The sequence below is a fragment of the Tenrec ecaudatus genome, chromosome 4 (genome assembly GCF_050624435.1).
Source record: "Tenrec ecaudatus isolate mTenEca1 chromosome 4, mTenEca1.hap1, whole genome shotgun sequence".
Taxonomy (NCBI): Eukaryota; Metazoa; Chordata; class Mammalia; order Afrosoricida; family Tenrecidae; genus Tenrec; species Tenrec ecaudatus.
In genome coordinates this window covers 200,661,179-200,684,694 of record NC_134533.1, presented here as the reverse complement: position 1 = coordinate 200,684,694, position 23,516 = coordinate 200,661,179, and the positions used below count along the sequence as shown (strand labels likewise).

Here is a 23,516-nt window from a genome sequence, read left to right as displayed (position 1 = left end):
CTGTCATACCAGCCCCAAGCCAAACTCACTGTTATTGAGTTGATTTGGAACATAGCAACTTTATAGCACAGAGTAGAACTTTCCCTTTAGGTCCCCGAGAAGGTAAATCTTATGGGAACAACTAGACCCATCCTTCTCCCCCAGAGTGACTGATGGTTTCAAACTGCCAGCCTTGTGGTTAGCAGCCCAGTGTGGCACCCATGACACCACCAGGGCACCTTATACGTGTCATAGCCACTTCTTAAAAAGTAAGGTCGATTAAAGCACCTGACTGCCAACCAAAATAACCCACCATGGGAGAAAGATGTGACAGTCCCATCGGTAAAGATCACAGCCTTGGATGTGCTGTGGAACCGTTCTGCTCTGTCCCACAGGGTTGTTTTGAGTGGGGTTTCAATGACTGGCGGTGCGTTTTTTAGGTTGGGTGTGGAAGTAGTTTCCTGAAACTGTAACGTGTTGTACTGACACAGAATAACCACGGCCATCTAACCCATTCCTACTCAGTAACCCTGTAGGACAGAGGAGCTCCAAGGCTGTCATTTGAACTCGTGGCAGCCCCATGCCCAGCAAATAGGAACTCAGGGATCCTGTTTGTTAGAGTCTGTTCTCTGTCCTGTGGCAAGAGCGTCTCAGGCTGAGGCTCTTGCTCACCCTCAGGCCTGTTCTAGGGGATAAAGCAGATACATTCTTACAAGAAGTGAGGGAAGAAAGTAAGGAATGCATGCTTATTTTTTTCCCAGGCAAAATGCTTCTCCTGGATAGGAGTACTTAGGTGCTGCCTGTAAAAGAACATTCAGAAGAAAAACCAACACCTTATAATAGGGGGAAAAACTAGAATCCCTTAACTAAAGTCCATCAAGTTCTTTGACACCTCCCTGTCGGACCTGTGGTGTGGAGCCTCAGGTGTAAGGTGATGGTTTTCTTTTACGTCTTTTCTGGTTTGACTTAGGTTGAGAAGGTGAGGTGAGATAAGTTATTTAAAATCGTGTCCGATCAGGGAATGGTGATGGGCTATTGGAGCTATTACTATTACTACTATTGCCACTACTACTTTTCTTAAATTCTAGATAAGAAAAATATTTATGACTCCACCACTACTTAGGAATAATCCTTTTGATATTTCATAATCTGCATTTTCACTCAATAATTTGTGAACGTTTTCATGCTCTTAAATATTTTATAATGATTTTATAATAGAATTACTACTTCTCTGGAGTGGCTATGTGATTGTACATTTCTACTAGCATTGGATGAGGGTTCCGGTTTATCCGTCAACACTGCCAACATTTACTGTTTTCTGTTGCTTTGGAGGGGTTGTTTCTTTTAACTTTTATCTTTTTGTTGTTGTTTTGAGTCTATACACAGCAGAAATACGCCAATTCATCAGATCCCACACGTGCAATTCAGTAACATTGACTACATTCTTCAGGTTGTGCAAGCATTCTTACCCTCTTTTCCAAATTGTGCCTACCTCATTAACATAGGCCCATCATGCCCCAAGGTTCTAACCGAACCTTTATAATTGCTGTTGTCAATGTGATGACATAATGATAGTCCTTAAATAGTACTGTGCTCAAGTGGACATTCTTTACGGGCTACAGTAAACTAGTTTGGCTTTCAGAAGATCTCGGATATTTTTGGCTTCAGGTTTAAAGATTATCTAAGGGCATTAGTCTCTTCCAGCCTTTATGGCTCCAGAAAGTCTAGATTCCATGCGAGTTTGAAATTTTCTGTTTTTCCTGTCTTGAGCAAGAATCTTCTATAGCATCTTTGGCCAAAATCTTGAGTAACAATTGCTGGGCATTCAGTTCTTTTGGTCTCATGACAGAGGAAGCAAAAACAATTTCATTTTTAATGGCTGCATAGTATACCATTCCTTATTGTGACTAATAACTTTGTAGCTAAATTTCTATACACCTGTACTTTTTTATCCCTATATCTATACTTATATTTTATATTTGTAGTTTATATTTTTCTGAAGATAAATTACTAGAAATAGAATTGCTTGTTCAAGTGTTTAGGCTTAAGTGTGATAATATTGCGTATTTTAATTTTGACACATTCTTCTACATAGACATCACAAAAAATCCAACATGTTGATTTGACAGGCTGTCTGCACTGGCTTTTAAGACCTAGCATATGTGAGATTGTTAGGTTTCTCGAGTGAGAAATACCTCAGTTCTTGGCTTCACACCAGAAACAATTCACTCCAAAGCCTGGTTTGTGATCCAAGTGGGTTTTTATAGAGCATAGAAGCAGTTTCAGGCTTTACAGTAAACTGAACACAAGTCAGACAGAGACCAGGGCACAGTTGTGCTGGACTGCAGCCCCTCTGCACAGAACTGTGTTGAAGCTGCTGGGAGAGTCAGAGAGAGAGAGAGAGAGAGAGAGAGCCAGAGAGAGAGAGAGATGGAGTCCCACCCAGGTATACTGGCTTCCTGTATATGAGCATGTCTTCTAGCCGTAAGCAGCTTCCAACTTCCTGTAAGGTGGGAGGGAGGCTTTGGCATGTAGAGGGACAACCTTGAGTTCTGCCTCTGGCTGCCTAACATTTCCCCACTGAAGAGGTACGGACCCAAATCTTTGGGGTACTGGGCGAGGAAGGACATCTCTAGCTGCTTCCTGCTGACAAAAGGCACGGAGTGGGGCTTTGGGAAGGGGTTGTCCACTCAGGGTCCACAATAGATGAAGTTGGGGTGATCCAGGAGCTGGTGCTCCTGAAGGTGGCACACTGGAATCAGAGATCTTGATAACCTGAGAACTTCTGGAAGAAGAAACAAAATTGCAGGTGGACAATTTAGGTGAGACAGGGGTAAGTAAAGTTGTGAGACGGCAGTGCCCTTGGAGGTGGGTTAGTGTCATGGGAATTTAGGACTGACGGGCGTGGGTGTTAGTTCACTTTGAACACAGAAATGGGGTGAGAGCATGTTAGTGGCTTAAAGACTGTGATGGGTCTGAGGTAGGGTTTTTTTGTGGAGCACTTATCTGTCCTGGGGTGGTAGTGAAAACCCCCCAACAGCTCTCAGGGGTGCTTGTCTGTATGCTCCACTTCTGAGGGTCTGGGTGCAACAGCTCTCACGGTTTCACTAGTGAATGGTGCCCAGGGTCCAGGGAAGAGAAGATGAGGACAGGATAGACTGCCCCAGTATCTGGGAAGACATCCACTGACCTTGCTGCCACATTGATTGCTCACCCAAGGTTCCAGACTCATTATAGCTCTCCTGCTGGATCGTGGGCCGGGCCAATCTTCAAGGAGCAGCTGCTCACTGACCTGCGGGCACCCTCTCTCTTGGCTATCTGCCAAAGGACAAGGGACACCCTGTGGCCAGCCTACTTGCTGGGGTGGCATGGCCATCAGGAGGGCCTATTCCAGCTAGGGTAGTTCCGTGCTCAGTGGCCTGGTTCTTGACACACATAGCACTTGGCACTTTGGTCATGGGTCTGGGAAACCTTGGAGGTGGTTGACGGGCAATTAGCAAGTATGGTCAGCTCTTGGGCATGCCTGATGTCCTTCTTCCTCTCCTTCTCCTGAGCCTGAACTCTCCCTCCTGTTCCCTATTGTAAAATGTAGCATTAGTCCCAGCAACCATCTCTTCTAGGAACTCCTTCAGGCTTCTGCACTAACTTTTGGAGCTTCTATTGTCCTAGCCTTTCTGGGTCAAATCCATCCTAATTAGATAGACTACACCAAAGTGGGGTTCACTGTGTCACCAAACTGCCAATCCCCATCTAGAAAACACAAAGCAAATGGCTGAGAGCTCGATGCCTCAAGGACAGTAAAAGCAGCTTCAGCTTGGGGGTGACCATGTAGGGCCTATGGAAGAAACTGCTGGCAGGAGTAATTAATTGACCTCTGAAGGCGAGACTACTGTTCGGAGTGGCCTCCCAGTAGCCGTCAAAGGTGATCACTGGCAGGAGCAGGATCTGGAACCTATGAAGGGGAGGAGCGCTGGGTCAGTAGTTCAGGGAACCGTTTAGAGAAGTTGGGATCTACAGCGGAACTGTATCGGGCTGTCCCCAAAAAAGTGCTAAAGGCAAAAGTTAACAGCTACTCGGGCTTGGTTTCCGAAGACGTTTGACTGAAACTTCGGCAAAGGAAAACCAACTGGTAGGGAAAGAAACCCCACTAGCATACTGGCAGAACACTAAAGCAGCTTGTTTGTAAAACCAGGCGAGAGCTAAAGGGGAAGGGAATGGAAGGGGGCAAGGGAAGTGTCTGATCTAAACCCCCGCCCCGCCCCAAGACTAGGTGGGGCTAGTTCCCGGGACCCAACCAGCCAGTCCACTAGGTACCCCCACCCCCACCCATGCGTTTGGAGCAGAGGGTGCCATCTTGGCAAGGGTCAAGTGTTCCGTTGCCTCGCAGCAAAAATGGTGGACACTGGGTGGCGCCATTTCTCCCGAGGGCACAGAAAGTCATGTGGTCAGGAAAATGGCGGCCTCCACACTTGACTAGTCGCCTGGTGGGGGACAAGCCACTGAATCCAGAGTCTTGCAGAGACCACCAGGGTTTATGCGTGCACGCACACGGCTGTCTAGCTGGCCAGGGCGCAAAGCAGATCACTGAAGATCAAAAAGGCCCAGTTTCCATCCCATCTGAGGAATGGAGGCTGAGGGGTGCATGTAAGCCCCCCAGAAAGGCATACGTACAGCCCCATATACCAATAAGGAGAGTAGATGAAAAGACAGACACACGGGGATGGGGCTACCATGATACGTGATGCTTGGCACCAAAGAGCAGGTACCGGCAACTTCTGTGGTGGGAAAATTCCAGGTGGCAACCTTTCCAAATTGCTCTCAATGCACTTTTAAAGTTCAGCAGAGCTGTTTCTTCAGCCGCGCATCTCCGAGTCACGGCACCATAATGTTAGGTTTCTCCAGTGAGAAATACTTCGGTTCTTGGATAGAAAGAAGCCGTTTCAGGCGTTACTCTAAACTTAACACAAGCCAGAGAGAGAGACACCGTAGCAGAGTTGCACAGGACCTTGGTCCAGTTGCACTGAACTGTGTGGGATCTGCTGGGAGAGCCCCAGAGAGAGAGCTTCTTAGGGCCCTCTTGGGAGATATGATCGATGGTACTGGCTGATCCCATTGGCTGAATTAAGCCTACCTGGTCTCGATAGGGGTCCCACCCAGGTGTACTGGCTTCCTGTCTCAAAGACCTGAGTGTGAGCATGGCCTCTAGCCGTAGCAACTTTCAACTTCCTGTGAGGGGGGGGTAGGCTTTAGTATGTGGAGGGAGAACCTCTAGTCCTGCCTCTGGCTCCCTCTCAGTGGTGTCTTTTCTTCAAGTATTCAGAAGATTGTTAGGCTTGCATAGCATTGTCTCTTATGCCTTTGGGAATGAAAGATGCAAGTTGGACATTAGTAGGTGTGTTGGGCCCAGGGTCTCACTTTCTTTTTGGCCCTTTGTACTCTGGGAAACTGGTGTTTAGGAGTGATGGGTATCAGAGCAGACACAGTAGAAAGTGCTAGGGTGGGAGGGAGAAAGAGAGTGTAAAAACTTCTGAATAGCAATCAACAACATTTGGCATACTATTTTCACTAACAGTGGAGAAAGGCATTTTCATACCTTGGTTATAATTTTGCTGCCAGTGTTTTACTGCCAGCTAACATGTAGCTTCTTTCAAGAGTCTAATGTATACATGTTTTTCTGAATGAGATCATTTTGTTGAATTCTAGTTTCATCTTCAGAAGGATGAGAAGTGGCCGAATAACAGCAGTGTATGGGAATTGTATCTGTGGACTCACTTGGTGAATAGTGTGGGACTGTGTGGTGACAGTAACATGGTGCACTCACGTGCTGCATTTGTTCAGTGAGAAAGAAAAGGCAACTTGGAATTGCAGGAAAAGCAAAAGGTTATGATAAAACCTTTTATAGCTTAAAGGAGGTAAACTGGACTCTGCCACGAGTTTGAGCAATTGAACTATAAAAAAAGAGAATTTACAAAGAAAAAACAAAAATAAAAAAACGAGAAAAAAAGAAAATTTACTTGGTTTTGATTTTTGAAAGTCTTTTTAAAAGGTAAATAAATATTTAGTCATGTTAACATGACAGTTTAATCTTTATGGAACCAAATGGATTGTGTCCTTCCACAATGAATACTAATTACGTTATCAGATACCCAATTTTCATTGGTTTGTTTCAGAGTGAGTTATTGAAGGGGATACTTTAGCAAAGAAGTCCAGAGAATCCATAGCTAGTCCAAAAGACCAATCCCATTTTTTTTTTTTTACTGGTTATCAAGCCTCAGAATCAGCCTCTCAAAAAGCATGTTTTTTTAATTAGTTACAAAAGAACATAAATGTTATGAACCTTGAAAATATATAAGCATTACAGCAACTATCAGAAACAGGGTCTTCAAAAATAAGAAAAGAAATAGGGTCGTCAGAACGTTGCTGGGGAAATTCCATTAGCTTGTAATGCTATGTTTCCATGTGCTTTTTGAAGCCCCCATGTCTATTTCAGTGCCCTCTGAATATACACTTGAGCATACATTTTACAATCGAAAATAATCAGTAATAGTGACTTGAAGAGGATCTTTGAAGTTTTGATGATACTCTATTTCTTGCCCTGGGTTTTGTTAACATTAAATGGACCTGTAGTCAACTCATTCTGGGCAAAGATATCAAAGCAATTCATGGAGGAAAATTTGTCTTTTCAATAAATGGTGCTAGAACAATTGGCTATCTATAGGCAAACAACATAAATCTATACCTAAATTAGATCGGTAACGTAGATGAACAAATTACTAGAAACACAAACTGACTCAAGAAAATCTAAATATAACTGTCACAAGTAAAGAGGCTAAATTAGTGGTGAAAAAAGTAAAAATCTCACCTCTCATGACACCATGCTCTGAGGACTGGCTGAATCAGTTTAGAATTGTCCCATTTCTCTCTTGCCAACACTGTCCAGTAACCACCTGCAGCGCTGTCAGGCAACGCAAGTTAAAGGAGCTCAGTTCTGCAGACTTCAGATGCCACCCACAACTCTGAGCTATCCACCCTGCAGGACCTTCACGTCTGACCTCCTGGCTTCAAATACTGGGTTTTCTCACTACACCTTTCAGGACACCAGCAAAAGATAGGGGTCCTTTATTGGGATCTTATTATGTAGTTGTAGTTGATTTAAATCAATCCATTCTTATGCCTGGAAGTTAGCCTAAAATCATGAAATGGTCATTCTGGCCAACCAACCCTCATCGGAGTTTTTTCTTCACCACTGCCTGTGATTCATGCACTGCCCATACCTGTGATTCCCCATACCTGGGGAAATTCCAAGGTTTTAGAAGCTATCTCTCAGGAACCAAGGACGAAGCCTAAATTCTTTGGGTAAAATTAAATTCCATTTTGTTCTTGTTGTTTTAATCCTATGAGTTAGGATTAAATCCTATGTGGATATTTTTATCCATATTTTACAGATGAGGAAGTTAAAGCTTGAAGAGATTAACTCATCCAAGCTCACAGAGCTAGTACATGATGAAGTTGCTCCCAGAGGCTCTTTTTAAAAGGTTAATTGGCATATAAGTCACATATTATAAAAGATAATTGTTCAGTCAAATTAAGAAGAGTTGTACAATTGTTACCACAATCAATTTTAGAATAAAGTTAAGTTCTTTACTCCACAATTAGTAATTACAAAACTACCCACAATCAAAGCCCAAGAGCAAATGGCTTCTCTAATGAATTACACCCCAAACTTAAAAAAATAAAATAACACCAATCCTTCACAAATGCTTCTAAAAACTAGAAGGGGAGGAAGCACCTTTCAACCTGTTCTATAAGGTCAATATTATACTGATTGGAGAAAAAATACTGACATTAGCAACAGTTGCATTTTTCTTGGATCTGCAGTATAGCATCCTCAGAAGTAGCAGTCAAGGAATTAAATGACAGTGCATTGGACAAATATGCAAAAGATCTCATTACAGTGTTAAAAAGCAGATTAGGTATGCTTATTCTAAGCCATATTTTCAGTCACCTCGTGCATACAAAAGCTAGATAGTAAGAAAGACTGGAGAAGAATTGTTGGCCTTTGAATTATGATACAGGTAAAGATTGACTACACCATGGACTTCCAGAAGAATGAACAAATCTATCTCGGAAGAACTGCAGCCAGGATTCTCCTTAGAAGGGAGGATGGTGAGACTTTTCTCTCATGTACACTGGACTTGTTATCAGGAGGGACCAGACTCAAGAGAAAGACATCATGCTCTGTGGAGGGTCAGCAAAAGAGAAGTTTCTTGACAAAATGGATTGACACCGTGGCTGCAGCAGTGGGCGCAAATCAGGCAATGATGGTGAGATGGCACAGGCCTGCATGATGTTTTGTTGTACATTGAGTTTTATGGGTAGCAACTGACTCAATTGGTAACCTGACAACAATGATGTTACTGTGATAATCAGAGTTGACAGACAAGACACAAAACTATATATAGCACAGTATCCCTTTGAATGTAGACATAGAAATCCTCAAAATCAATCTAGTAAAAATAATTATTACCCATGGCCAGAGGAATTATCTTAGGAAGCAGAGTTGGTTCAGTGTAATGTATCTCAATAATGAAATAAAGGACAAAATCTCAAGATCCATCTTATTTGGTTCAGAAAAAGAATAATGCATTTGATGATTAGAAACACTTAAAACTCAGACTAGAAGAGAACTTCCTTAAATCAACAAAGGCCATCTTTTCAAAATCACATCTAATATTATTCTAATGATGACATGCGGAACACTTTCTTTTTTGTTTTTTTTTTTTTTTTTTGGCGTCCCTGGGTGGTCTTTTTTTTTTTTTAATGAATTTATTTTTTATTTATTTTTTGTTTGTTTTTTGTTGTTGTTTTTTGCGGAACACTTTCATCCTCAAGTCAGGATTCTGCTTTTGTCCCTGCAAGTCACATTGTTCTGGAAAGTCTAGCAAGAGATATTACACAAGAAACATGAAGAGGCGTCCAGATTGGAAAAGAAAAAGTAAAACTCTATTTGTAGATAGCAGGAGCTTATATATAGAACATCCTGAGTAATACACACATGTCTATTAAAGCAAATTGCTAATTAGTGATATCGGCCAGGCTTCAGGACACAAGAGCGTATAAAAATTCTACTCCTATGTGCTAGCAGGGAACAATAAGAAAATTAAAACAACTCCACTTACAATAAGAAAAAACTCATTACCATCAAGTCAAGGCCAACTCATAGCGACCCTGTAGAACAGGATAGAACTGCCCCTTGAAGTTTCAGAGACCACAACTCTTTCCAGGAGTAGCAAGCCCTATCCAGTTTGATATGTGAGTAGGTATTTTTATAATGAAAAGTTTGATTAAAAACAAAAAAACAATACCATTGATTTCCCCTTGCATCTGGGCCCTGCTGGCCGTTATGCCTCCCTACCCATCACACCTTCCTGGCAGCTCAGCCAACTCCTCATCTTTCCCTTTTCTGGAAAGTACCCCTCCCACGCCATCCCCTTTTTATTCTTGTGAGGCTTCTACTTGGTAGGGGCATGGGTCTTCTTTTAACCCCCAAGTAAGTGTCTGCCTCCCAATTGCTGCATTTGGCTGCATTCACACCTTGAGCCCCTACATTTCTGCCCGTTGTTAAGGAGCCTTGGTGGCACTGTGGGGCAAGTGTTGGACACCTAATGACAAGGTTAGGTCCAAACCTACCAGAGACTCTGAGGGAGAGAGATGAGCCCATCTGCACAGTAAAGATTTATAGCCTATACAGAAGCGTTATAGAGGGTCGTTGTGAGTCGGAATCGACTGTGGGCTGTCGGGGGCCATTCGTTAGAAGACTTGTGTTTGATCCCTTCTGTTTCCTCAGTTCCAGAGGACAGAGCCAGTATTGGTGTTGACCTGTGCAGAACTAAAGCCAAGCAGGCAGCTTGTTACTTTGGACATAGCCCACAGACACTTGTGGTGTGACCATACATGACAGGTCTGTGGGGGAGGGAGGAGCTGAAAAGGCTGAGAAGCCTGAGGGTAGAGTGCAGTCTGTATAGTGTTAACTTCTCTTCTGTACCCTCTCTCTTCCTCAGGCCTCGAGCACACATTTATATTTGGTCAACATTTTTTTTTACTTTGATTTGTGATTTGGATGAAAATTTACAGAGCAAAATTAAGTTTCCACTAAGCAATGCATACACGTTCTGTAACATTGATGGCAATTCCCATAATACAGCCACGAGCTTCCATCCCTCCCTGTTTCTTGTTTCCGTTGGTGCTTCTTTCCTGTTCCTTCCTGCCTTTTGAGCTTTTGACCTGCCCTTCAGGTCTCCGTAGTGCATACCTCCCTGGTGGTGGGAGTACCAAGGCTTATAGGCTTGGCTTGTTCAGCTGAAAGTTGAGCCAGGCAGGTGAGTTCAGTTCCAAGTTTCCAAGGATGGTAGTCTCACCAATCTCAATCAGACCACTAACCCTGTTGTTTTTTATGATTTTGAAATTTTTTTAAATTGGGAACTGTTACAGATGTTATAACTTTTTATAGTTCAGTCACATCAAACAGTATTGTATTATTGCTTCCATAATCAGTTTCAAAACTATTCTTGCACTCCTTGACATCTGCTCCCCTTATCCCCTCCCTCTCCCACCCAACCCCTCAAGAACCCTTAATTATTTATTTATGCCATATTTTCCTCCTTTCACATACCATTCTGTTGTTCACTCCCCTTGAGTGGAGTTCCACAGTCTTCCATGTTATCAGCCCCCCACCTTGCCCTCAGGACTGTAATTCTTATGTTTTGGGGTTGGATGGGGATGAGAGGGTGGGCAGATTGATCACCTTGCTGCCATCTGCTGAGGATGTCCTTGGAAGCTGACTCAGCTCAGAGAAGACAAGAGCTCTGCTCCAGATCCCCCCAGCCTGCCGTGGATCTCCAGCCTGCTCACGGGTCTGCGGCCTACTTTGGATCTCTGGGCTGCTTCAGTTCTCCGACGACTTGCTCCTGAATCTCAGGCCTGCTCTGGATCTCTAGCTAATCTAGCTGTTGAATCAATCACATTCCTTCGATTTTCCAATCTTCAGTTCCACATTGTCTACCATCTTATGTCCATCAGCGCAAGCTCACTGAACCTCGCCTCCATACGTACTTATTTTGATAGAAAACTGACCCTGCTTGGTCCAGAGAGCCCAATAGAGAGATCGTCCAGGTGCTTGGCCCACCAGTGATTTTGAATTTTGCTTCACATTTTTTGCTCGCTCCTCCCAGGACCTCTTATTGTGATCCCTTTGAGAGCAGTCAGACATGTAGATGTGATGTGGTGACAGCCAGACATCATGTAGTTCTTTTGGTCTTGGGGTTCATGTGGTCCATTCCTAGTTGATTCTTAGTATGTGTGAGTCGGTTCAATAAAGTATTTGGTGAATGCGGGCACAAAATAGACCCTCATTTAAAATTTTTATTGTGTGTGAATGGATTTTTCCAGTTGTCCACTTTTCTGATCTTACTTTGGATGAACTCAGAGCCATGGATACTGTATGCAAGCTTATGACAGATGGGATGAACCTGCCTCTCCACTGTATTCTTAAGAAAGTATCATTCTGTTCCTTAGGGCCTTTAGTTTCTGAGCCAGTGTGCCTGACTTGATCTGCCCTGGTCCTTTGTGTAGACTTCCTCACGGCTGTTCTTCTCCCCGTCTCAGCAGTGGTGTTTCTTCACATGCCCAGCTCGTTGATGTGTGTGTGACTACCAAATGCTTTGTCATACTTGTAACCAGTCTCCCACAAAGGCAAGGTGCAGGGTGATATGGTATACACTGTTATAGGACGTGGGGCTCTTTAAATGCAGGATCTAGATTCTGACCCCAAACAACCTGGAGGTGTAGGGCAATGTAAAGAAAACAGATTTGGGGGTAAATTTTACTTTCCCGTAGCTTTGCACTGAAAGTTGAACTATAGGGTAGAGGTGATAATGGCTCCCCTTGCCAGGTCCAAGCAAATGAACTATGCTGTGAACTAGAATTTGAATTTATTCTTCAGCTTTACTTTCTAGGTGCTGTAAAAATTTAGCAATTAATTTAACTAGTAAACATTAATGGAAGCCTGAATTGACTACAGTTGTTCAGAAAGATTTGCATTTGCTGGGAAATGGAAGGGAATTAGACAACTTTTGTCTTGTAGTTGCAGTGTAGGAGCCGGGGGAAGGTAGGACCCTTGCCTCTCCCCTGTTGTTGATTTGTGTGCAGAAGAATTGTGTGCAGGAGGGAATTGGTAAGGTCAGAATTTCCTGGTGGGTCTGATTTTGGGCAGCATTTCAAGGGAGAAATGTGAAATTTGTCAGAGGAATAGGTTGGAATAGTCCCAGCTGGTGTATAGCCTTGGACATTCAGGGGCTATCTTAACACTGTCTCTCAGCAAGATGTGCATCTCATTTCTGTTTCTTATCCTTGGGGCAAGACCTAGATGGGGGGGCTTATGAGCAAAAGGGTTATTTCCTGAGAGAGTGTGTTTGGGTGCTGCATAATGAGTGCTGTTGCTAGTCCCCTACTGTGGGTACCCTGCAACCTGTTATGATGAGGCACAGCCCCTGGATGGTGGAGCTGTTGGGAGCACCTCTGTTCCTTGTCACCCGTGTGTCTGTCCAGTGCCTGTTGAATGGACCTACAGGAAGTTCTTTGTATTTCCTTAGAAGATTCCTGGGAACAACAAGTAATCTAAAATTGATGGCGAGGAGGCCTGGTAGGGCATGAACAAGGGCAATGAAACCGAGAGGAATTACTGAAACCCAGATGAAGGCCGAACATGATAGTGGGACAAGAGGAAAGTAAAAGACAATAGAGGAAAGAACTAGGAGGAAAAGGGCATTTATAGAGGTCTAGATACAGGCATGTACATATGTAAACATTTTTATATGTGATGATGGGGAAATAAATCTATGTACATGTATTTGTAGGTTTAGTGTTAAGGTAGCAGATGGATGTTGGGCCTCCACTCAAATACTCCCTCAATGCAAGAACACTTTGTTCTGTTAAACTGACATTCCATGATGCTCACCTTCCCTACATGATTGCTGAAGACAAAGCGGGTGCATAAGCAAATGTGGCGAAGAAAGCTGATGGTGTTCAGCTATCAAAAGATATAGCATCTGGGGTCTTAAAGGCTTGAAGGTAAACAAGTGGTCATCTAGCTCAGAAGCAACAAAACCCACATGGAAGAAGCACACCAGTCTGTGTGATCACGAGGTGTCCAAGGGATCAGGCATCAAAGAACAAAAAATCATATTGTGAATGATGGGGAGTGGGGACCCAACGCCCATCTGTAGGCAACTGGACATCCCCTTACAGAAGAGAAGGGTCGTGAGGAGGTGAGCAGGTCAGGGTGCAGTATAGCACCAATGAAACATACAAATTTCCTCTAGTTCTTTAATGCTTCCTCCCCCCACTATCATGACCCCAATTCTTTTTTTTTTACCCCAATTCTACCTTACAAATCTGGCTAAATCAGAGCATGTACATGGGTACAGATACGAGCTGGAAACACAGGGAATCTAGGACAGATAAACCCTTCAGGACCAATATTGAGAGTAGCCATACCAGGAACCAATCACAATCATCTACCCGTAACCCCCTCCCCAGGGGATGGACAACAGAAAAGTGGGTGAAGGGAGACATCGGTCAGTGTAAGACATGACAAAAATAATAATTTACAAATTACCAAGGGTTCATGAGGGAGGGAGGAAGGGAGGGAGGGGAAAAATGAGAAACTGATACCAAAGGTTCAAGTAGAAAGAAAATGTTTTGAAAATAATGGCAACAAATGTACAAATGTGCTTGACACTGGGATGGATTGATGATAAGAGTTGTAGAGCCCCCCAAAAAATGATTAAAAAAAAAAAAAGATTCCTGGACTGGCAAATGGCATGCACATTTAAGACCGTGCTCCCAGCCAAGTAGAAAGAGTGATAGACTGATAAATAGCTTCTCCTTTCTGGCTTGAGAATGGGTTATGATTCCTTTTGCTTCGCACTTCTGAAGTCATCTCATTAGTCCAAGTTTTCATCAGTGAACCTAGTCAAGCCAAGACATGTATCTGGGCAGGTTCTAGCTAGCCAGGCCAAAGAAAGCAGCACCATGGAGCAGAAGTGGAGCTGAACTTGGCCTTCACTGGCGAACTGAGTTCAGAAAGGAAGAGAAGTTTAGACACCCCACCCCATCCCCGCCAAGCTTTACACTGGGGTTCTCAGTTCTGACTACTAGTTTAATGTTCCTTGTTTGTGAACAATAGGCATTCATTCCAACATAAGCCAACGAGATTTATTAGAAGGACACAGGGTGGTTCGTGGACTGGAAAGAAAAGCTGACGAGCCAGTCTTCAGGAAGGGCTTGGGCCAGAGCAGCCTGGGGATCCTGGGAACGGGAACCTCTGTGGGAATGAATAAGCACCACTTGCCTCTTTCTGCTCTGAAGTCAGTTAGGGCAAGAGGCCCAACCTAGTGGCTCGAGTCCTTTCAGACCACACCCTGTGGGGAGAGGCGGTTCCCCCAAGCCACTCTGGGTGACTGTTAATCAAAGAAGGGGACAGCTGCTGGGTAGGCAGGAAAAGATGGGGGACATAGACCACCTGTGGCTGCCAGAGTAAGTTTTGTGTACAGAAAGCCAAACCATGGGTGCAGAGTTGATTCTGACTGGTAGTGACTGTCCGTCAGAGTGGGACTGTCCCATGGGGTTTCCAAGGAGGTAACCCTTTACAGAAGCAGACTGTCTGGTCTTCCTCCTCTGGAGCAGCTGGTGGCTTCCAACTACTGACCTTTTGATAACAGCCCAACGTGAAACACTTCTTCACAGTGGGTTTCATGGCCTTTGTGCTGAGGGCCTAATCCGTTGGGATCTTTGTGTTGCAGGCTGACTGCACAGAGCATTCTTCACCAGTTTCGGTCGCCCTTTTCCTAGTCAGCCTATGTAGAAATCTTCCCCAAGGATTTACCCCGAGGGTGAGTAGGTTCAGGAGGCCATGGAGCACGTAGTTGAAGGTGATGTCTACTAAGCACAAGTGTGCTCTTCTGCGCCTCGTGTTAAGAATTCACCCTCTCTAGGGAGTGGCCTTTTGGGGACACCTAGCAGAGAAGAGGGTTCATGACCAGATCTAGATGGGGCAGTTCTTGGACTCCCCTCCTTAGACGGATGAAAAGGCTGCTAAGAGTCGTTAGTTGGCAGATGGCTAAGATTGTGTGTGTGCATGTGTGTGTTGATGTTTCCAGACCGAGCACACAATTGTTGCCTCCCATAACAACAACCCTAGACTGTAGGGACAGGTGCTGTGTCTTAATGGGCTGATTTCTCTCTCCGCCAGATGGTGTCCACCGACAGTGCTGTCCAGGGTGTGCCAGGCTGATCCATGGTCACTTTCCGGCCGGGATGGCTGCAAGGTGACTTCGGCTGAGGATGACCCTGACTGAAAAGCTACGTGAGAAGATATCTGGGGCTTTCTACAACCATGGACTGCTCTGCGCGTCCTACCCCATCCCCATCATCCTCTTCACAGGGCTGTGCATCGTAGCCTGCTGGTATGTCTCTGCGCTGCTTCCTCGCCCCGACTGCTGTGGGGCCCAAGGACTCCGTGTGCTGTCTGCACGACCACGGGGGCTTCAGGCACATTGGGCCGCTGAATGGGGAACTCTCGTCCTGGGTGGTCAGCCAGTCAACGGAAAACAGCCCAGGTGGATCCTGACTTAGTTCCCCACCACATTTGGTGATATCACTGCTAATCTACTCCAAGATGATGTCTCGCTGCTCTGAGGAGCTGTTAGATCACAGAAAGATGTGTGTGATGTTTTCATCTCCATTCTCACCCATAACAGCTTTCTTTTAAAAATATTTATTGAGATGTCTTTGCTTTAATTATTTGGGTTTTTATTTTATTGTGGTGGAACGATGCATAAGAAAACGTATGCCATCTCAATGATTTCTACAGGTGCTGTTCAGTAGCCTTGACTACCTTCTTCAAGTTGAGCAGCCGCCTAACTGCCCTCAGCCTGCTCGTTCCACCACCAACATGACCTCACTGCCCTCAGGCCACCCTTACTGCCATCGGGTCCATGCAGACCCGGATCGACCCTATAGGCTAGTGTGGTACTACCTCTGTGGATTTCCGAGGCTCTAAATCTTTTCGGGAGTAGAAAGCTTCATCTTTCTTTCTTGGCGCGAGGGTAGGCTTGAACAGCAGCTGACCTTGTGATTAGCAGCCCAATGCGTAACGTACTGCCCCACGAGGGCTTGCACTTGTTTAATACCTGGTGAAGAGCAGGCGCCTTTGAGTGTCACAAGGCAAAGCCTATTGAACATGAGATTTGCTTTACTGCTCTCTAGGCAACCTTTGGTGTCCATGTGGAGCCTCTCCTCGCTGACGTCTTGGTTTCTCAGACGTGCTTGCTACAGACCATTGTGAGAGCTCTAACCATTGCTGTCGCCTTATCTGACTGGTGACCCCTCCCTCACAGGACAGAGCAGAACTACTGCCCAGGGTTGACGAGCCTGGGACTTGTGGGAGCAGACTGCCACATCTTTCTCTCATGTGGGTTCAACCCGCTGACCCTCAGTTTGCGACTGCGCACTTAACTGCGGTACCACGAGGGTCTTTGTGAGACAGCTCCAGATGCCCTCCATTCTTGTCTCTGTCACAGGGCTGTTTAGAAACATGTAGACTGGCTGACACGAAAGTGACATTGTAGGGGGGGGGGGCGCTTGACCTAAGTTGGTATCTGATGGGCTTTGGGCTGTGAGGTGCTGGTGGCAATGGAAGGAGCCATTTCTGATCCTTTTCTCTAGAAAGAATTTTGATTTCCAGCTTCCTTTTCGAACATTTGTAGATGTTTTCAGAACTGTGCTGGGTGCTTGGGGCTGCTCAGTTTTTAATGTTTCTAAGTTATACCCTAATTATGTGAGCATCATTCATTGAGAGTGCCCGGGTGGAAGCTTCAGGTCTGTGACTAAATGTCTCACCAGTCTGCACAACACCATGGGGAAGTGGTCCGGTTATGTTTCCATCTTACCAAAGTGGGGTGGTGGTTCAGACACTTGCCAGGTCTGTACAAGTCGAAAGTGGTGAAACTGGGTTTCTGGGCTCCTGGACCTGTGGCACTTCCGGCTCTGACTGCCCTCACTGTGACTCACTGGATCTGTACTGGTGATAAACCTTGAAAAATGATGTTGTGTCAGGAAGGACACTTGTAAGCACACCTCCTGCCACCAGGAAAAGTGTGGGCTGTGGGGCCACTGGGTGACACTGTCAGAGGGGGACACTAAAATGACTGTGCAGTAAGATTCTGTGAAATTTCTGTGCAGTGTCTCGGCAGAAATTGATTGTTTTTTGATATGTCCCTGTAGTTAATCCCAACCACAGAAACCGTTTTTGTCAGTCCAGCTTACTTGGATTAATATACTTGTAAGCCATGGCCATAGCTCTGCCTGTTTACTTTTTGAATCTTCTAACCCGTGCTGGCCATCTTTCCCTAGCTACAAGGACGCTCCGAGACACCTGGTTTCATCAGCCTGCTGCACATCATGCTGCTGTGGTCCTTGCTGCCAGTGTCTTCACAGTTGCTAATTTTAGAAAATTCCCAGTGTTTTAGCTCCAATGTGGTGATAATTAGTATTTGTGAGCCTGTTTCAATCACCAGTCACTTTGTGAGAGTGAAGACATAGTAAAGGAAACGGAGAAAATAAACACTGCTCAGTTACTCACCTTGTAACTAATTGTAATATTGTAACTAATATTGTAATTCATTTTTATAATTTTATAAAAACAACTTTGTTGTTAGTATTCACAGAACATAAGAAAGACTACGTTTAAACAAGTTAAAGCTTGATCTCATGGAATTACGTGTTCAGAATGGATGCTGAATGTGATTAAAGATTCTCGTATCGGAGGCCCTCAGTGGAGGGTGACACCACCCCTTAGTTACACCACTAGCTGTAATCGATGAGTTAGTAACAGGTGCTCTGAAAGCCCAGCTGTAGATTTTCCCCCTCTAAGTTAATTGTCCTGATTGTATAGTCAGCAGTTCAAAACCACCAGCTGCTCCTCAGGAGAAAAACAGGGCTTTCTACTCCCCTACAGCATTACAGTCTTAGAAACCCCCTAGGGCAGCTCTGCCGTGTCTTATAGGGTCACTGTGAGTTGGCATTGTCTTGAGGGCAGTGAGGTGAACTTATTTCAAAATCACTCCTTCTAGAACTGCCTATCTGCTGAGGCTCCTCTCTGCCACCGAGTCGATTGTGACTCATAGCGACCCACAGAGCGGTTAGAACTACTTCCTAGGATTTCTGTGACTTTGAATCTTTATGAGGGGACGAATGACAGAAATGTGGTTATCTTACAACGGACAGTGTGAGATACAAAATAATTACAATATATAATTGATCAAGGATTCATGAGGGCAGGAGGGTGAGGAAAAAAAGAGGAGCTTATACCAACGACTCAAATAGAAAATGTTCTGGAAACGATGATGGTAACATATGTACAAATATGCTTAATATAATTGATGTAAGGAATGTTATAAGAGGTGTAAGAGGCCCCAATAAAATGATTAAAAATATATAAATCACCAAGATAGTAGCTGTTAAATTAATACTAAAATCGGTATGTGAATGAATAAAATACCACATAGTATATCTTCATGAGAGTAGACTGTCTCATCTTTCTCCCAAGGAGCAGCTGGTGGGTTCGAATCACTGACCTTGTGTGAGCAGCGCAGTGCTCCTTGTGTACTAAGGCAGTATTTCTTAAACTTTAGCTCAAATCGGAATCACCAGGAGGAGGGCCTGCTAAACGCAGATTGCTGGGCCCTGCCCTAGGGTTTCCGGTCCTGGGCAGGGATAATTGAGCATGTGAATGGGCTCTTGGCTACATACAGTCGGTCTTGTTCTGGAACGAGAAACTTGCTGTCCTGCAGTGTTTCAAAACAGACTGTCTGGCGAAAACTTAAGTGGTGGCTAAAGTCCCAGGCTGGGAGGCATTTCAACAACTCAGCTGGCATCCAGAATGTGCATGTCCTGGAGACTGACCACACACTGAAAACCACTGGCCCATATCTTCCTTGAAAAGTACCCTCCTCTCAGCTAAAGCAACGATTCCACTTTCTGTAGCAGCAGTTCGGTGGTACTCACTCTGGCTGTGGTCACTTTGCTGAGGGGCTAACTGCCTCTTTATACTGGCTTTTGCACATAGCAAGACAGTAAGCAAGTATGAGAAGTCCTCAGAAAGTTCCTGGGAGAACTTCATTCCCCTTTACGTCCATTGTGCCATAGACATTTTGATGAAGTCCCTTGTGAGGGATGAACTGATACACTGACTAAACCTGTCTTCTGTGTGGGAAGGCTTCAGTTGGCAAGAAGGGTGATTGTGAGTTTGCTTTCATGAAGACAGTTCTTGGCTCAAGAGAGGGGAAGGATGTTCTGTCTTTGTCCTTTGGACCAGGCGATGACCTAGGCAGGGATCACAGGGCTTATGTAATGCGTTCTTGGGTGCAGTTGGGTCTTAATTTTGAAGAAGAAATTTACCATCAGACAGTGTTTCAAAATAGACTGTCCCTGTGTGTGTATATGGCGCAGGGGCCTCTGGTATGAAAACTGTGCAGTGACTAAAGCCTCAGAGTGGGAGCATTCCAACCACACATGGGGGGGGGGGAGCGTGGAATAAGATGAAAGGTTGGGGAAGAGGTAGATGTAGTAACGATCATTGAGTAAGCAGGACAGCCAGATGCTACCAAGCAAGGCAGAACATGCTGAACAGCCTGGTGCACGCTCCAGTCCTGAGAAACAGGCCCCAGACCGAGTCCACTGCTTTCTAGTCGATTCTGGTCTAAATTGACCTGGTCAGGCCAGAGTGGGACTGCGCCATCGGGCTCCCAAGGCTGTAGATCTTGGCGAAATGCAGACTGCTGCATCTTTCTCCCACAGAGCAACTCGTGCGAGCAAACCTTTTGGTTGGCAGCTGTTTGGCCCTGGAGTCACCAGGGCCCCTGGAGGGAAGGAAGGTCCCACCAGCTAGGCCATTCCTCAGGCACTTTCACACAAGGCTCATTTGGTTTCCTCATGTCCTTGGGGAAGGCTGCTATTCCCTTGTCCTCTTAGAGATGATGAAATTAGTGTGGAGAGCTAGTGAAATAGTAAATGCTGGAAATGGCAGGTCCAAGTGACAGACAATTGATGCTTTCTCCTTTCCACCATGGTCATAGGAACTTCTTAGAAGATTGCACTTGGTGCTGACTTACAAGGCGTTTACTCTTGGATGATAGGCCTGAGGGAGAAGGGTCATCGCTGTGGGGGAGCAGACAGCTGAACAAGCCAGGCCTAGACAGAACCAGAGAGGCTCTTTGAGCAGGTGGGTCTCTGCAGTAGCAGCTGCGGAAGAGCAAGCACAGATGTGGGTCTCCATGAAGGGTGCTCTCACATGAGCCAGTCAGTATGGCAGAAGGGTGACAGTTTCTCCCTTAAGCTTATGGTGCTTATTATGAGGTTGATTTGGTGTGGAGAGAAAGAAAGCAAAGGCAGAAAACAGTGTTAAGGATTTATTTCAGAGCTCCGGGAGGGAAGGGAGAGCAGAGAAAGGGACAGGAGCATCCTGAGCTCCCAGATGGGGTTCATGGGCCCCCAGGTGGAGCCCCATAAAGTCACACCGAAGTGAGAGGTGGAGAGTTTTATAGCCCCGGTCTGGGGGGAGGGAGGAGCTGGGGAATGTTCACTGCAACATTGTTGTCTGGAGCTAAGCAACAGCGCATCTGTGATGGTTAGTCTTCTGCACCTGGGCCTGAAGGCCACCGAAGGTGGGGGGGGGAATCTGGCCTCTCAGTGTCCTTGAAGTGTTTTCACCAGTTCTGTCTCCTCTCCTTCCTGCCCTGCTAACGCCCTCTTCTGCCTGCCACTTATGATGTAATTGGATACATGCAGAGCAGATGCTACCCCACCTTGGTGCGAAGGGAGATTTTAGGAAGGCTTCTTGGAAGAAGACAGGGAAACCAAGCTGTGCAGGAAAACTAGGCAGCCTTTTCTTCACCCCTTGCTGTGTACAGCAATGGTCATTCCGCTCTCTGCTCCCCCAGAGACCGAGCAGCACTTCAGCGCTGTCTGCCTGCCGCTGCTGATCGACAATACTGGGCTCTCCTCTCTTAATAGTCACTTGTTTTTCTTTGAGGAGGAAAGATCTGCCTGTGTGATGATGTTCTTCGTTCTGTGTACTTATCTTCCTAAACCACCATTTTTGTCAAGTGATCTTAAAGGAATTTTAAAATTGTGTCTTAAAATCTGATTGTGCTGGGGAATTTTCCCCAAGGTCAGAAGTTCTCTCTTGGCCTTCCAAGTTGGTACCGATGGTATCAGAGAACCCAGGAGACTTCTGGGAAGCCTTTTTGCCCAGAGCAACTTCCTCTGCACCATCTCTGCAAGTGTCTTGCAGAAAACAAAGGGTGGTAATAGCTTGTAGCAGGTTTGGGTTTTGGGGGGTTTGGGTAACAGTTTTATTAGAAGTTGAGGATCCTTTTTATTGTTTTTGGAATGATCACTGCACATCTTCTCTATTTGGATGGAGCAACCACCTGAGCTGTAGGAATACTTTATGCCACCCCACCCCACACCCCCACTTCTCTCCCTGGTCACGCTCAAAAATGAGGACAGGTTTCCTGGGGCATTCCAATTAATTGTCCTAATGATCTATGTAATGCTTCTCCCTCCACCTTCATTGCATACTGCTAGAGGCCTTAAAAGCTTGCAAATGGCCATCCGGGTCACAGTAACCAATCTCTATTCCTCTGGAGCAACAGAGCAATGGGGAGGGGGTGGAGGAAATGGACCATGAACATGAACAGATAGCTCACTGCCTCCTTTGCCTGTTACTGTGACTGAACATTTTGACCCACAGTGACATGAAAGAAGCCTGATAAAGGGGGAGAAATAGATTCCAGATTTTCTGGACCCATGGAGGATGAATGAACCCCTGAAGTTAGTGCCCTGAGATTATTTTCAAAACTTAAACCAAAAATGTCCCTTGAATTCATCTTAAAACCAAACTGTGGAGTGTTTTGCTTCACTAGTACATTAAGATCTGCCTTGAGCATCCTGGTCTTGGGTCAGAGTGACAACAGAGGTTCAGAGAGGAGACTTAGGGGCAGTGGGTTTATGGTAAACGGGGAAGAACGACCCAGCCAGGAGGATGAGAATGATTGCACTGAGCTGTCCACGTAGTAACTGTTCACTTGGTGTGTATTTTGCTGTGTAGCTTCTCAACATGTTTTCTTCAAAGGAGGAGGAAGGTGAACAGAGCATGGCAGTGTAGGAAGTAGCTGTCTCCATCCTGAGTGCGATTCTCCTGGACAGCACTCGGGAGGCGTAGTCTCCTCCGTGAACTGTTGTTGAGGTTGCAGGCGTGAGTGCCTGAGGGCCAAGGTCCCTGCTGCAGATGGCCTCAGAGCCCAGCCTTGCCGCTGTCTCTCTCCTGGGGGAAAATCTGATGAAACTTGTCGCAAATCAGCACCGTGGCAGGAGGAACCTGTTTACATTGACTCAAGGTTAGGCAGCCAGCCCTAAGCTGTAGTCCAGCAGTGTCCAGCGAGGCACAGGCTCTGCTGGATGTACCACAGAGCCCAGGAAGAGCGCCTTGGACCAGGCTGGTTGGCCTAGCTTGTGTGCAGGTCAGAGGACCGCTCTGTCACTTTGAAACCCAAGTACTTCTCAAGGCTAGATCCACTACCATGGAGTCCATTCCACTGACAGCGACCTGGATAGGGCTTCTGAGGCTCTAAATTAAATCATCAGTTACCAAACTTATTTGGCCTACCACCCTTGTCCAGGGGGGAAACAATTACCCAGTGCCCCCCATGACAATTAAAAATGTTAACAAAATTTTTACTATAGCCAAATAATTCAGGATCAAATGGAAGTATCTGCTTTTATAGCCCCCTCTGATCATTCCAGTGTGGCTCCTCCCCCAGGGGCAGTATCACCCATTTGGGAAACAGGGTTATAAATCTTTATGGAGCAGATTCCCTCATCTGTCTCCCACTGAGCAATTGGTGGGTTTGACCCACTGACTTGTGGTTAGCAGACCTGAAGCTTACCCCACAGTATCACCAAGGCAAGAGAAAGTCAGTTCTGTCCCAGAGGAAGCTGCAATCACAGGCCGTTCTGCTGGGTGTTTGGGGACACACTTGGCCCCTTTCGTGCCACTGTGCTCAGGAGGGAAGTAGAACCTTCTGGTGGAGGCAGGATATCTCAGTTGTGTGTCCTGTCCACCTCTCCCTCTCCCTGTCTGCCAACTTCTCCAATCTCTTATTGAGCACCACAGCCCTTTAGGGAACGTGTGCGTGCGGGGTGGGACAGGTTTGTGTAGTCTGTGCCTGTGGCCTCTCTAGTGTGCTCCCTTTAGTGGAAGAGGAAAGAAAGTGAGAAACGGAAGCCCTGCCTGTGCCTGTGCTCTGGAGCACCAGGGCCACTAGCTGAGAACTCTGCCCTCTGCCCCAAAGCCTGGGATCCAGAGGCCCCGCAATCGGCTCCCTGCAGCTGCTCACAGCTATGACCTAGCCGCT

The 23,516-nt window shown here is 45.6% G+C and overlaps 1 protein-coding gene across 3 annotated transcripts in view; it reads left to right on the top strand.

The window, feature by feature from the left end:
* SCAP (SREBF chaperone) overlaps window positions 1-23,516 on the top strand; it is an 84,047-nt gene that overhangs the window by 38,399 nt on the left and 22,132 nt on the right. For all 3 annotated transcript variants that reach the window (XM_075547254.1, XM_075547252.1, XM_075547253.1), the window contains exon 2: window positions 15,290-15,503. In XM_075547254.1, coding sequence (XP_075403369.1) covers window positions 15,382-15,503 — 122 coding nt within the window. In that variant the 5' untranslated portion in view covers window positions 15,290-15,381. The remainder of the gene's footprint in view (window positions 1-15,289; window positions 15,504-23,516) is intronic.